This window comes from Primulina tabacum, chromosome 4, assembly GCF_025594145.1.
Source record: "Primulina tabacum isolate GXHZ01 chromosome 4, ASM2559414v2, whole genome shotgun sequence".
In the NCBI taxonomy this organism is placed as follows: domain Eukaryota; kingdom Viridiplantae; phylum Streptophyta; class Magnoliopsida; order Lamiales; family Gesneriaceae; genus Primulina; species Primulina tabacum.
In genome coordinates, this window is record NC_134553.1 from 8,976,550 (window position 1) to 8,991,318 (window position 14,769).

The window sequence follows — 14,769 nt, forward strand, 5'->3', positions numbered from 1 at the left end:
TTTAATATATTACAATGTATGTTTCTCAAATGTATCATCACACTCTCTTCTTGGGTTTGCTCTCATTCTAGCTTTTTTCTTGAATAATATGTTCATGCTTTTAATCCCCATCAAAAGCTTATGTTTGATATTCAAAGTGATGTATATATGACTTTAAATAATGATATAGACATTATATTCAAGAATATGACAGTTTGGAAATGTTTTGTATGGTTTCTGACATTGAAACAGCCATGTTTGAGTTGCTGACCATTTTCTAAGATTGATATGATTTTATTGTTGATCGGGCTATTCCATATCAAGCTTGGTGATCGGCTGGGTCCGATGGTTGTTCCAGATCGAGCTGGTTGACGACGATTTTTGTTTAAACTGTCACTATTTTGTGAGACGAATATCTTATTTGAGTCATTCACGAAAAAGTATTACTTTTTATGTTAATAATATTATTTTTTATTGTGAATATCAGTAGGGTTGACTCGTCTCACAGATAAAGATTTTTGAGACCGTCTCACAAGAGACCTACTCGTAAAATTATACATTGATAATTAGAATTAAAAAAAAAGATATCTTAGTTGATGTATTTAAATGATGCTATATTAAATATCAATTATTGGTTTTCTTAAATGACATTGAAACATTTATGTTGTCAGGTAATATATTATTGGTTAATTTCAAATTAGCTTTATTATTTCTATTATTTATATTTTTTAGTCAAAATATTTCGTTTATAATTGAGTATATATTTTTTTTTAATGCTTAATATTTTAAATTTCTTAACAGAAAATTTGGAATCGAGTCATAACATCTCAATAATGTAGTATACATAATTCAACCAAGATAGTGTTGGGAACATCAATATATTACCATCTCGTACGCTAATGTATGATTTGCCACTCCCACGTTAATAGGAAAGAATAAATTAATTAAAATATCAACATAAATTCTAAAATTTACTAATTGAAATCTCTCGATTTTTATAAATATAACTTAATATTTGTCAAAAAATATAAGCTGGTCCACAAAACAACTCAATTTGGAGGCAAAATCAATCGAATTTTCAGTTGTATCAACCAACCATTCAAAATAACATTGTCGAAGTGATGCTGAAAAAAGCGGACAGAGTGGGTGGCCTGATACGACTATTTTGTCCAGTGCGCAGAATACATGATAGACACAATTCATTCACATCCTCGAGTGGCTAAAACGACAACTCCAACATTCCGAAGAGTAAAAACTTCTCTTAAACCAAATCAAATCACAAACACAGTTGGTAGTCAACCTACATATATCCCAAAACCAAGTCTTTAAATCCATGAAGATTGCAACATCTCAACTCCAGTTTCTTTCTACAACTTCCCTCTAGTCAAATGACTCGTCGTCGTCGTCTGGTAACGGCTGACTAGCAGCTTGAGCAAGCTCAGCTTCATGTCTGCAAAAAATTAAATACGAGGTAAAATAAGTCTTTGTTTTTAAATTGAGTTTAAATTCACAATTAGTCATGCGACTGGGCTAGGTTTATGCGTGGATGTGTGAACTTTAGCCAAGAATGGCCGGATGAGAGAAAGAGAGAGAGAGATAATTACAGTTGCTGTGCAGCCATATCAATGTGCACTTCTGGCGGAGCAAGAGCAGGAGACTCAACAAAATGCAAAGCAACATCGCTGCAAATAGAAACATAGTAAACAGTCCAATTCTTTGAAAAAACACTACAACAAGTAGTTTCTCAAAATGTAATAAACTGTGTACGCACCCTGCAAGTTTTCTGGCGAGATACAAGAAGGGCTTCTCAAAATTATAATTACTCTTCGCTGATATTTCGTAATACTGCAGATTTTTTTTCCTGTGGAAGGTGACCTGCTTTGCCTTGACTTGCCTGTTCTTAACATCAACCTTGTTTCCGCAAAGCACTATTGGAATATTCTCACAAACCCTGAATTTGATTTTAGGCAGTAGAAAATATTATATATGTTATTTTGCCATCACCATTTTTAAGTCCAAACCTCACACAATTTTAGTTGAGAATAAAACATACCGACAAAGGTCACGGTGCCATGTAGGGACATTTTTGTATGTAAGTCGAGCTGTTACATCAAACATAATGATGGCACACTGTCCATGGATGCTGAAACAGTCCAACAACACAATATAAGAATCATTCTTAGAAATTAAAACAGTGGGTCAAAACAAGATAAACAGCGATAGCATACACAAGGAAGTCTAAAATATATCCACATCCAACCGAGTTTAGGTGACGAAATGGACCTTGGTATTTCTCATCGACCAAATTTACTCACTACACCCTCCTTTGATACAAGATACAGATTCATTTATAAAATTCATAATCTTCTACAAATATGGGAAGAATATACAAGGAAAATGTCGCAAACCTACTACGATTTGAAGCACACAGCTCAAAAAGATATCAACCATCCGTTCTAGACGCTAATTTCACTTATTATTCAAACTCATCCACAGAATCGCTGATTAAATATTTCAAACGCTATCCTTTCTTCCCAAAAAGTCTCCAATTGTGAACAAACAAAAGCATAATCAAGAAGCAAAGTAACAGTTCATGCATGGTTGTTAAAAGCGTGCGCCTAGGCGACATTGTGCTTGGCTTGTTACTCAGGCACGCCCATATCTCGTTTGCATTGTTGAATCACGTAGTAAGGTACTCCACTACTCCTTTTTATCAAAAATTCCAAACTGCGGTTTGTTTTAATGTATTTTATTGAATTTCAAAATTTATATCAAATGCACTTTCCTCCAAGAAAATGTGTGCTAAGCTTTGCGCCTCCAGGGCCCCCTAGCACTTTAGCGCGACTTGTCTCCTATAAATAACTATGAGTTCATGAGATAAAAAAAATTCACTTACTAGTATCCATCCCTAAGGCCACCAAATTTCTCTTGTCCGGCCGTGTCCCAGCAGTAAAATCTGATTTTCCCGCAGTTAGTATGGAAATCTAGTGGATGAACTTCCACGCCAATGGTAGCTGCACAAAAAAAAAAGAGGCTCTTCAGAAATAAAAATCACACAGAAAAAGAATATTCTGAAACAAGTACAAAGAGAACATATTCCACTGGAACTTACGCTCATATTTCTTCTCAAATTCTCCAGTCAAATGCCTCTTCACGAAAGTGGTTTTCCCTACAACAGTAAAAGAAATATATAAAACCACAACGACCAAGTTGCAAAAAAGAATCCTCAATCACGTGCTCTTGCTAATGCAATTTACTTTACTCTGCTCAGAAACACCTTGTCATAAAACAGTAAATTCAAGGTTCTAAGATGTTAGACAAGACATCACAAGAATTTATAACAGAGATACCGTCATCGTAATTACTGAACTAAAGCGTATAAAACTGCTTCATAAACAGAACAGATAATCAATTGATTAAGAAATTAACAAAAAAGCAAAATGCAATCGTCGTCGCAAACCATACCACCCTAATTATCAAATCAATGTACATGTTGAAGGCTTTGAAGCAGTCTAACATCATAATCATCAATTAGTAAAACTGGAAAAAAACTAAATCCAGATCCGAACTAACTACTGATACGCCTTCGAACATATAACATAAGTTGCCTAAACCATCATTAATTAATCTATTATCGGTGAAAGAAACATAGCAAAAATCACATAGTCGGCTAAACAAACACTCAAAAACAAGAATAAATATTTGAATAAATCTAAAAAATTACCAGTGCCACCATCGCCGACAATTACGAGTTTGAAGCTCGGGTAATCCACGGTTTGTTGGTTCGGCAAAGCCTGAACATCACAAAAAGAAAAAAAATCAGAAAAATCACATCAACAAAAATATAATTCTGCTACACGAATCTACGTATAAACATATACCATGCGTATTTTCTGCGGTTGAAAGTAAAAAGACGATGCTCGAAAGAGGAAGAATGCGTATAATCTGCGAATGGTGGTGCGTTTATATGCGTGGCATATATATAGGGATTCGGAAGCCCTAATGCGGAGTAGTCTTGAATTTGTGCTAAACCGAGTAGCTTTAAGCTGACGCGATGATCTGAACCGTTGGATCAAATGTTGTCGCGGTGTCACATGCTTGTCGCGTGTTAGGGGTACACCTCGGTTGGGTGAGAGACGCCTTTCTAGAAATGTTTTGTATTGGGCTTACTACTTGGGCCCAATAGCCAAATTACAGAAACAAGTTTTATGGGCCTATGGACAAGCTTGTCCAAATATGTTACAGTTTCAAATATAAAACTATCAAGTCAATATCCATGTCTGAGCCCAAATTGTTTCCACAATTATTATTGTTATACATGAAAGTACATAAAGTAGAATTAAATTACATTCTAATCCATCAATTGCTTGCAATATCTAATACACAACATCAATATATATGAATTCAAATTCAATATTTAAAACCAAATAGAGATGGTTTACTGGAAAAGAAATAAAAATACTTTTAATTCTCATTGAGATGGTTTATTGGAAGATAGAGAAAATCGAAACATATGTTGTGTCAGTGACGAGATTGACATGACTCTTGAAATTATTGATAATAGAGCTCTGGCGTCGGTGACGGGGATTGACACGACTCTTGAAATTACTAACAATAGTGCTCTGCCTTTGAAACGCATAAAAACTCTTGTTACATAGTCTCACGATCTCGCAAAAAACCTATTCTTGAAAACGAAGATAAATTATTGTCCTTTAACGAATGTTGACTTATTACTTTTTTTTTATTAGTCAAATTGCTAATAACAAAAATATAAAGCAAAAAATATAAAAACAGGGAACGAATGCAATTTTGTAAAGACAAAGTACTAAATGAATATAAGTATATTATTGAAAGTATGAATATCGCGTATAAAAAGAACAACAAAAAAACAGTAACACAAACCGAGGCATGTTCGAAATACAATTTTCTTAAAACAGATTTGTCCCCTACGACAGTACTTCGAGAATCTGGACGGATAACTGTTTCCCGGGATACAACAACAAAACCTTGCAGTAACTTAGCACGAAGTAACTACACCGGCGAACTGAAAACGTACATTCACTTTACCATCGAAATTTATCGGAGGCCAAATAAAAAGCTAACAATATGAAATACAAGTGAATGCTTGAGAGAGATCTTAAGTGTCTGTAAAAATCATTTTAATCTTTCCATTAACTCAAAAATATGAAAATACAAAAGTTTTCAATTAAATCAAGAATGTGAAAATTCAAAAAATATTTCTACAATCATGAGCCACAACTAACTCAAAAACTGAATTTCGAGCGTTCTAAACGCAAATGAACGTGTCAAATCTTACTATTCATGATTTATGTTTTTAAGCATGAAAAATGTCTAGATCTAATTATTTAATGTTTAAAGGTTTATTTTCAAAGTTTTGACGATTCTATGCATATACGAAACGTGTTATGAATTCTAAGGGGATTGCTGCCATATGGATACATTTAAGGGAGGAGAGACATTTAAGTGGAGAATGATGGCTGGACATTGGCATATGGGAACACATGGATGAAGAGCTATGTTCTAGGGTTTTAAGGGTTTTTGGTTGGATTTAAAGGCTCAGTTAAGGGAGCTGCACCACTTGGTCAGGGCCCTGTGCTAGCTGCGACTCAATGTTAGGAAGAGTCCTAGGAATGTTTGGCTCAGTGATGGATGGAGGGGAAGCAGCCGAGGTCGCGCCATTGTTATGGGCGAGGCGAGGCTATGATCCGGAAGGAGTGCGCATGATGTAAGCTTGAACTAGGGGCTCGGTAGGGTCCTAGGCAGGGGCTAGAGGGTCGGCTCAGGATGGCTAGGCGCTGGTGGTCTGGTGGTTCAAGGAAAGGAAAACCATGAATGGGGAAAGATGGGAAGGAGCGCGCTATTGGATTTGGTGCACGACTAGGCTGGTTCAAGGGTTTGTGGTGGTCCTAGGAGTAGTCTGGGCTTTGGTGTAGCCGTGAATGTGGTCGGGTCCGTAGATGGTGAGGTGCAAGGTGAGGTGCGATGGATATGGGGAGAGAAGAAGGGCTCGATCATGGCTTAGGAAAGGAAAGGGTTCGAACATGGGTTTTTGTGGTTTGATTCATGGCTCACGGGGGTAAGAAAGGGTCGAATAAGTTGAGTTTTAAATTTGGGAAGAAACTATTAAGTTTTGAATTATTTTGGGTCATTACTAAGTTTTTCAATTTGAAAGCTTTTGAGAAACCAAAATCAATAACATTAGAGCTTCACTCAATCAATACCTCTCCACTCCCACCTCCATGACTCCTCGTCAACAACGTTAATTCACAGTTAGACCCTTTCGACATCACATTTTCAACACTCCCTCCAAATTCCTTGAAAGAACAAAACAACGAATTAAGGTAAAGAAGCAAATCATACATCTCGGTTGTTGCGTTGACAACTAACCTTATCTCATTACGATTGCACTTGAATTCTTCCGGCTCAAACCACGGGATTCTCTCTTCAACAAGACTCGTTTGTTTCCTTGTTATGACAACTCCAAAATCCTGTAAAGAAGAAATAACATTGCTTGGGATTGAATCGGCTATATCATCACAACGAGAATAAATAACTTTGTACAAAGGTACATAAAATGGTTTATGCAAGAACAAATAACTCTCAATTTCATTCTTTGAATCTTTAATTTATTTTTCTTTTTCTTTGCCTCTTTTTTTTTTTTTATCTTTTCTCTCTTTTTTCTTTTCTATGACTATCTTTCTTATTTGTTCTCTCTTTCTTTAGGTCATTTGAAATTTATTTTCACTAACTTTTTGGCTTGTCAATTGATTGTCGAGAACTTCTTCTTTTTTAATTAATTGAACAACTAAAATATTTTGTTCCTCAACATGTTCATGAGTTAAAATTGCTACATGTCTACTCTCCCCCTCCATAGTAGACAACTTAGGCACTTTTCCCTACCTAATGATTTACTCTCCACAGCGCATCCTTCAACGACATTCGAATCTTCAGTTAGTGGATTACTATCTTGAACAACTTTCTCAATCACAACCTCAGATTCAGGCTCAACTACAACCTTACCCAAAATTTGAGGTTTCTAGCTCAACAGTCGATTCTACTATGGTAACCTCCTCACATGGACATTGGCTGATATCATGCCCGACCTCTAAACACCAACAACATATAACATCACAAGTACGAGAAATTGAATTTTTAAATATACCTTGATATTCATATATGGTAGTTTCATGTCTCAACTTCTCCATTGGCCTAGCAATTATTTTCTCTTCTCGGTTTCTATACCGACTATTTTCCTCACATCGTCTATCATCATCACGATGCAAATGCAGCGCTCTACTTCCTTCAACTCCACTACCTCGTCTATTCTCATTAACATGTCTATCATATGTCTACTCTTTCTTCACACCTCATATACCTCTCACGTAGAGACTTAAACTCCTTCTCTCATATTCTATCCAACCCTCTTAACATTGTTTGAAATTGACGAGCGTCGATCATTATACCTGCAAGAAAATGTTAGTAGAAAAGAATAAAGAATAAAGTTCCTCACCACGAATCCTCACTAGTCACTCCAATGAATATTCTCTCGACTCTCATTTTTTTTATCCTCACTACAAATACCTCACACGTCACTCCAAGAAATAAACGCTCGCCCTCAAGTATGTCACTCGATTTTGAGAGTTCTCTTGTAGGGTATACTTTAGGCTCTGTAGCTTGTGTGCATCAAACTCACAAATTCAAACTTAACGACACTTGCAATCTGACTTATATGGACTGCGTAAAACACGAAATTTTAAAATATTATTTATTTATTGTGACGGACACTTGAATATAGCTCCCACAAGAGAATAAAACAAAATTCAAAACCAAACAATGACAAATTTTGGAATTTTTGGTATTTTTTTTGGATTGCAACATGATTTTTTTTGTGCACTCTTAAAAAATCACAACTCAAAAATTTCGAGAATTGCAAGATTCACGAAAGATGAAGAACGATAGGATAAAACAGATCTGATAAAAAAAGAATGATAAACACATATCTGATAATAAAAAATGATAAACTTACTTGAATCAAATTGAACCTAAAGCTCTGATAACAAATGATGCGATTCTTCGACCACGAAAGCAAACACGCTCAAAAAACATAGTCACGCCCTCGATTCGATGAAACAAAGAAATGGTTGTGTTGTCCCAATCTTTTTGAACAAGTAAGGTTGTAATATTCACCTCTAAATTACGAATAATATAGCAACAAATATTAACGAGATAAACAATCGATCTCAAGCGAACTTTCAAAGAACTCGTCTTTTACAATCCGATTGAAGAACAATCGACAAACGTCACAAAGTTTTAAACTTTGGTAAGTTTTATTTGAGAAACACACAAAAGTATATACAAAGCCAAGCTCTGAAATTGAGAGAAAAACTCACAAAATATATTAAAACTCCAAAATAATTGTTTACAAGGTATAAAATATGTTCTTATATGGAAAAATACATCAAAATCCGTAGCTAGGGTTTGTCTTGCAGTGCGGCGCGCTGCGGTGCTGATCTTGAACCACCTAGGCGATGAAGCTACGCAGAGGTAGCTCCTAGGCACCGGTATGTAGTGCCTAGGCTGAACTAGCACCTAGGCGCTACAACGCTAGATTGTAGCGCCTAGGCGCTTGATTTCTTATTGCAAGCGCTGTGGCGCTTCTTCTTTAGCGTTGTGTCGTTGGTCCGTCCACATTGTTTCACACCTAATAACATTCATATGGCCTCGAAGCTCACTCCCATGCATCACGACTCCTTTGAGGCTTGGAACCTTGCTTGTAAACTCTTCTTGACCGCTTATGAATCCATGCAATGTTTCCTTGAGTATCATTTCAACCATTAGAATGTCACGCCCAATCATATTCATATCACGTGGTCTTGCGACCAACTCAAAATCTTCGTCATCGAAGTCATCTCAAGACAAGAAATCTGGGTCCAAAATGTTTTTTGTGAAGGAGGCAGAGCGGGGCTTCTTTGTAGGTGCAAAGTCAGGGTCATACCATGCTTGCCTTTTGGTCGTCTCTGCATATATTGAGGGGGAAATGCCCTCCGATAAGCCTCTGAGTCTATTGGATTGTCGATGTAAATTGGATTTTCTGGTTCGCCAGGGGCTATTTTTTCCAGTGGAATGGCCTCTGGGGCAGCAACAACCATCTGTATTGGATTCTCGATAGGGGGTTCTGTTGGTGTTGCTGGTGGTGTTGTCACAAACGGAGGAACACAACGACTAGCAGCCATTTCGCTGCGGATATCCAAGGGATCAAATTGATTCTCGTACATTTATATATGTTGAATAAATATTGAAGTAAAGAGTTAATGCGAAGAACTAGCAAGGAATGTTCGATTACGTGAAGGAATTGAGAATAAAACGCTAAATTATAAAGTAATTTCAGAGTAATCGCTTTCAGCATAAATAGATAGTGCAACGGTAATATTTCTGAAATTCACCCGAAACACTAATAAAAATTTTACCCCTAATTCAAACGGTAACATTGATTCAATCCTGTGTTACGACGTTTCCAGAAGATTATCCAGTTTAGACCTACGTTGATTGTAACCCACTAACATAATTAGACACACAAATTCAAAAATTCTCGTAATTAAGGTTTTCATCAACTGACATTGTCAATGCTCATAATGGATTCACGAAACAAAAATCAATATGCATGTTCTTAATATGCCTTTAATATGATGAAATATCGGAATGTCAGGCAGTGTATAAATTATGATGTGTCTGAATTTGGTGCTGACAACACCACTGTTTAGGAGTAAACACTTTCATAATCAAATGTTTTGGTTTAGATATGACAGCTCTTACATTAGGAGAACGGTCTTCAAAGGACTTCCCAAGTAACTTTTTCCATTTCTATTTTTACTTTGAAGTGGTAGCTCTCACACTAGAAAAACGCTCTTCAATGGACTCTTCTAGATAGTTTTTCTATTTTCTTCTAGGCACCTTTTTATTAACCTTATTTCTGTTTTTCTCTTTATGCTCGCATCCTACAAGTCACTTTTTCACATTGAACAAGATCATGATTTTCATAAGCATCCTCAACTACTCGATGTCTTGGATTGAGCATAATCCATTCTACAGTATTTTGATTGGAAGTATGAACATTCAGAGGGTTAGATATTGTCTTCACCGTTCAGACTTTACACAGAAACATGATAAATGTGAATATGCAATATGCCTAGCATCCTAAAAATAGACATGCATGAAAGGTGTTGTCACTGGTGTTGCCAACACCAATGACAACATGTGTGTGTGTGATCATTGTACACACATGCTGAGAGACTTTCGAATATTGGAAAATCTCTCAAAGTCCAAATATTTCGTGAATATGTCAGCCAGATGGTTATTAATCCTAATAAATTTCAACCAAATCTCGAATAAAGCGATATATTATGTCTATGTGTTTTGTTCGAGAGTGTTGAACATGATTCTTAGAAATGTTTATAGCACTGGAGTTGTCACAATATCCAATCATGATATCACTTTGAAAATCATAATCTTCAATCATTTTATTCATCCAAACAAGTTGTGAGAAACAACTAGCAGCTGCTACATACTCAGACTCGGCAGTGGATAGGGACACACAATTTTGCTTCTTACTGTACCAAGACACAAGGTTATTCCCTAGGTAGAAACACCCACCCGATGTGCTCTTCCTATCATCTAAATCTCCAACCCAGTCAGCATCAGAAAAACCTACCAAATTTGTGTTTGTCTCTTGTGTGTACCACAATAATAACTCTAGCGTACCTGCAATGTATCTAAGTATACGTTTCACAACTTTTAAGTGTGATATTTTTGGATTTGCTTGGTACCTAGAACACAAACAGCACTGAACATAATAGCGGGGCGTGTAGCAGTTAAGTATAAAAGACTTCCGATGATACTGCAGTACATGATATTGTTAACACCGTCGACAACATCATCTTTAAACATTTTTTCACTTGACCCCATGAGAGTTTCATATGCTTAGAACTATCATTTGAGAATTTTTTAACCAGATTCTTAGCATACTTGGATTGATACAGATATATACCATCATGCAATTGTTAACTTGCAATCCAATGAAGAAATTCAACTCTCCTATCATGCTCATCAAATTGCGATGACATGCACTCAACAAAGTTATCAACAAGCTTTTGTGTTGAAGCCCCAAAGATAATGTAATCTACACAGACTTGACAAATCAAAATATCATGCTTCAATTTTTGAATAAAAATGGTTTTATCAACATCACATCGCTTAAAGCTCAAGTTGATTAAATAATCAACCAACCTACTATACCATGCTCGTGGAACCTATTTCAGTCCATATAGAGCCTTCTTCAGCTTGTAGATATGGTTCATGTGATGAGGATCTTCAAATCCTTTAGGTTGACTTAGATATACTTCCTCATTCAAAATTCCATTAAAAAAGGCACTCTTTACGTTCATTTGATATAATTTGATGTGCATGTGGCATGCCAATGCAAGAAACAGTCGTACTGACTCAATTCAGGCTACATGTGAATGTTTCATCGAAATCCACCCCCTCAATCTGTGTATACCCTTGAGCTACCAACCGAGCCTTGTTTCGAATGATGTTACCGGACTCATCTATTTTATTTTTGAAAATCCATTTTGTTCCAATAACATTGTGTTGGAACTTTTCAAGTTCGCAATCTTGATTTTGATGTTAACAAAACTTGTTATTGTGTTTCTAACATATTTACTCAAGTGTGAAGTTATTAACACAAGAAGCAAACTGGAAATGAATTCTGCACAAACTGAATTTCTGGCAAGCTTCGGTGTTTTGACAACATCTCTCAACTGCATGATCCAAATGAAAATCCGCTAATTGACTGATTAGAAAACTCAATTTGGAACAAGTCGTATTTCACGTCAGTTGGGAAAATTCGGATGTTATCATGGTCTAACTGATCGCTTAATTACCAAACTAATCACATGAAAACAACAATCAGTTGGGTTTAATCAGTTGCTGTATTTTGATAATATCTCTCAGCTCGGTTATCGAAATGAAGCGATTCAGTATGCGTTGGAAAGATAAGACAATGATCTACAAATCATCTTCAGAAGTCAAAGTCTGAATCGAATCTTAAAATGCTGATAAATGAAGATGAAGTTATTGGTTCTGCGCAAACTGAAATCAGTTAGGTTGATTTCAGCACACCAACTGAAACTGAACTGAACTGAACCAACAGTTGACCAACTGAACTGAACTGAACGACCAGTTGAGTTGACCACTCGGGAAAATGTCCAGCAAGAAGAATTTGACCGTTGCAATTCCAGAAACAGTACAGAAACTTTTCAAACGGTCATATTCTTGTGTCTAACGTATATATCATTGTTGGAGCATATAAATACAACATCTTGAAGATCAAACAAGAGCTTTTGGAAGAGGATTCAAAGCATGGGTAGTTAGCATGAAGAAATCAGCTAGTTGAGAGCACAAGCCCTTGTGTGAGGATACATTTGAGATGTACACTGTAAAGGATAAATTCCTCACACACAATCACTCACACATATACAAGAGAGTTGAACTTCAAAGTTTAGTTGAGTGAGTCTTCACACAAAGACGTAAAACAATTTGTTTGTAGTTTTTGCATATAAGACATTAAACAATATGCTAATTGTGAGGTGTTGCCTACAATCTTGAGTGCTAGGAGTTCAGTTTAGGCAGTGGGTAAGTCCTAGCTGAGTGGGTTTGTACAAAGAGTTGTATAAATCAAAGCCTTCTAGTGAATATCCTTCCCAAGGGGAAGAAGGGGTGACGTAGGAGCATTTGAAGTCTCCGAACATCCATAAACAAATTCGTGTCTATTTGTTTATTGCATTTACTTATCATTTTGATAGTTTTAAAGAAGAATTGTTGAGGCATTTTATATGTTCTTCAAATATCAAAATATTGCATACCAAGTGTTTGATAAAATGCTTCAACTAAAATAGTTTTACTCATTCAACTTGCATATATTTTAAATGGTTTACAAAATATTTAATCGGTTTCTACGAATGATTATTTCGAGTATTTTCCGCTTGGTTTGACACCAAACTCGATTTAATTCATCGATGTTCAATATTTCAAGAAACGAGCTATTGTAGCTCAACGATTACCCCCTAATCGATCCTGTCACATTGGTATCTAGGAACTAGATCCCATACATCATTGCGCACAAATTGTTCAAGTTATTCATGCATTGCTTTGACCCAGAATTCATCTTTTAGTGCATCATTAATATTTTTAGGTTCAATTTGAGACACAAAACAAGAGTCACTTACCTGAGAGAATGTGGAGCTCATGCAGACTAATCCAATTATTTTGCGGAAGTCAACCTTTTCTTTCTTCTTTCTTTGAATGTCATCATGCACTTCACCAATGATTTGAGATGATGGGTGATTTTTCTGAATCTTTCTGGGAATGTCCTTTCCGTCATTATTAACTCCATCATCATTGTCCTCATCATCTAGTGTTTCTGTTCGGTTCAGTGAAGATTTTGTGCTGGGTGTTGTCTCACTGGTCTCAACACCAAACTCAACACCATTTTTGGTCGGAGATTCATTTACATTCAGCAGTCCTTCAGTGTCATACTCCTTGGTTTTTCTTGTTAGGTATGCAAAATAATCAAACACCGCATTAATTGATTCAATGGTTATCCTAGTTCTCAAATTAAATACACGATAGGCCTGACTATTCATTGAGTATCCAAGAAATAGTCTTTTGTCACTTTTTGAATCAAATTTTGCAAGATGATCTCGATCATTCAAGACGTAGAAGACACAACCAAATATATGCAAGTATTTGAGGTTTGGTTTCTTTTCCATGATCATTTCATAGGATTTCATGGTAGATCAACTTCCTAAAAATACAATGTTGGAAATGTGACATGCTGTATTCAAGGCTTCGGCCCAAAAACATTTTGATACATTCTTTGAACTTAGCATGACTCGAGTCATTTCTTGAAGGGTTCAATTCTTCCTTTCAGTTATTCCATTTTGTTGAGGGGTCTTTGGAGCTGAAAATTCATGAGTGATTCCTTTCTTTTCGCACAAAGAAATAAAATGAGAATTTCGAACTCTTTTCCATGATCAGTTCTTCTTTTAACCGACCTCACTTCATGTAAGTTTGTTATTCTACCATGCAACTTCTTAAAGACATCAAATGTGTTGGATTTTTCTTTAATGAAACTTACCCAAGTAAAACGCGAAAAATAAACACATGCAAATGAGTCTTTCTTACCACCCAGGCTCTCAACATCCATTGGACTCATTAGATCCATGTGCAAGAGTTCAAGGCACCATGTTGTTCCAAATTGTTGCAACACCGGGTGTGCAACACCGGTTTGTTTACCTTTCTGACACGGTCCATAGACATAATCATTTCCTAAACTCAAATTTGGCATACCTCTCACAATATCAAACTTAGACAGATTCTTCAAAGTCTTGAAGCTCACATGTCCCAATTTTTGATGTCAGAGGTCTAGATCACTCACCTTGGCACTACGTCAATCATCACATTCTCCCAATTGATAGCAATTGTCAGCAGATCGAGCACCTGACATGTGAGGCCCAGGGCCGAAGAGGGCGGGGGGTGATCGCTGGTGCCATGAGGTTGCACAGACAATGAACGGCTCCTAGCAGGCTTCTAGGCGGAGGGAACATGAATGAACTGATCTTACACCGAAAGGAGAGGAATTCTGAAACTGTTCAGGTATGAGACTGCACAGTTGAGGAGAGCTTAAAAGATTTGATTTGTACAACTCATATC

General features: G+C 36.4%; 1 protein-coding gene across 1 annotated transcript; it reads right to left on the bottom strand.

The window, feature by feature from the left end:
* Nucleotides 1-1,104: 1,104 nt before the first annotated feature.
* On the bottom strand, nucleotides 1,105-4,069 carry LOC142543024 (GTP-binding nuclear protein Ran-3-like). Its single transcript, XM_075649983.1, has 8 exons — nucleotides 3,861-4,069; nucleotides 3,704-3,773; nucleotides 3,092-3,148; nucleotides 2,876-2,993; nucleotides 2,033-2,122; nucleotides 1,751-1,930; nucleotides 1,584-1,661; nucleotides 1,105-1,429 (listed from the first exon to the last, which is right to left on the bottom strand). Exons 1-8 carry the CDS (start codon nucleotides 3,861-3,863, stop codon nucleotides 1,360-1,362), a joined length of 666 nt encoding a protein of 221 aa, XP_075506098.1. The 5' UTR covers nucleotides 3,864-4,069; the 3' UTR covers nucleotides 1,105-1,359.
* Nucleotides 4,070-14,769: the final 10,700 nt, after the last annotated feature.

Excerpts from the sequence above, each read along its gene's own strand:
- LOC142543024 (XM_075649983.1), bottom strand. Across the intron at positions 2,994-3,091 it reads ATTTGAGAAGAAATATGAGC|CTACCATTGGCGTGGAAGTT; the intron begins GTAAGTTCCAGT and ends TTTTTTGTGCAG. Across the intron at positions 1,931-2,032 it reads TGGCACCGTGACCTTTGTCG|GGTTTGTGAGAATATTCCAA; the intron begins GTATGTTTTATT and ends AATCAAATTCAG.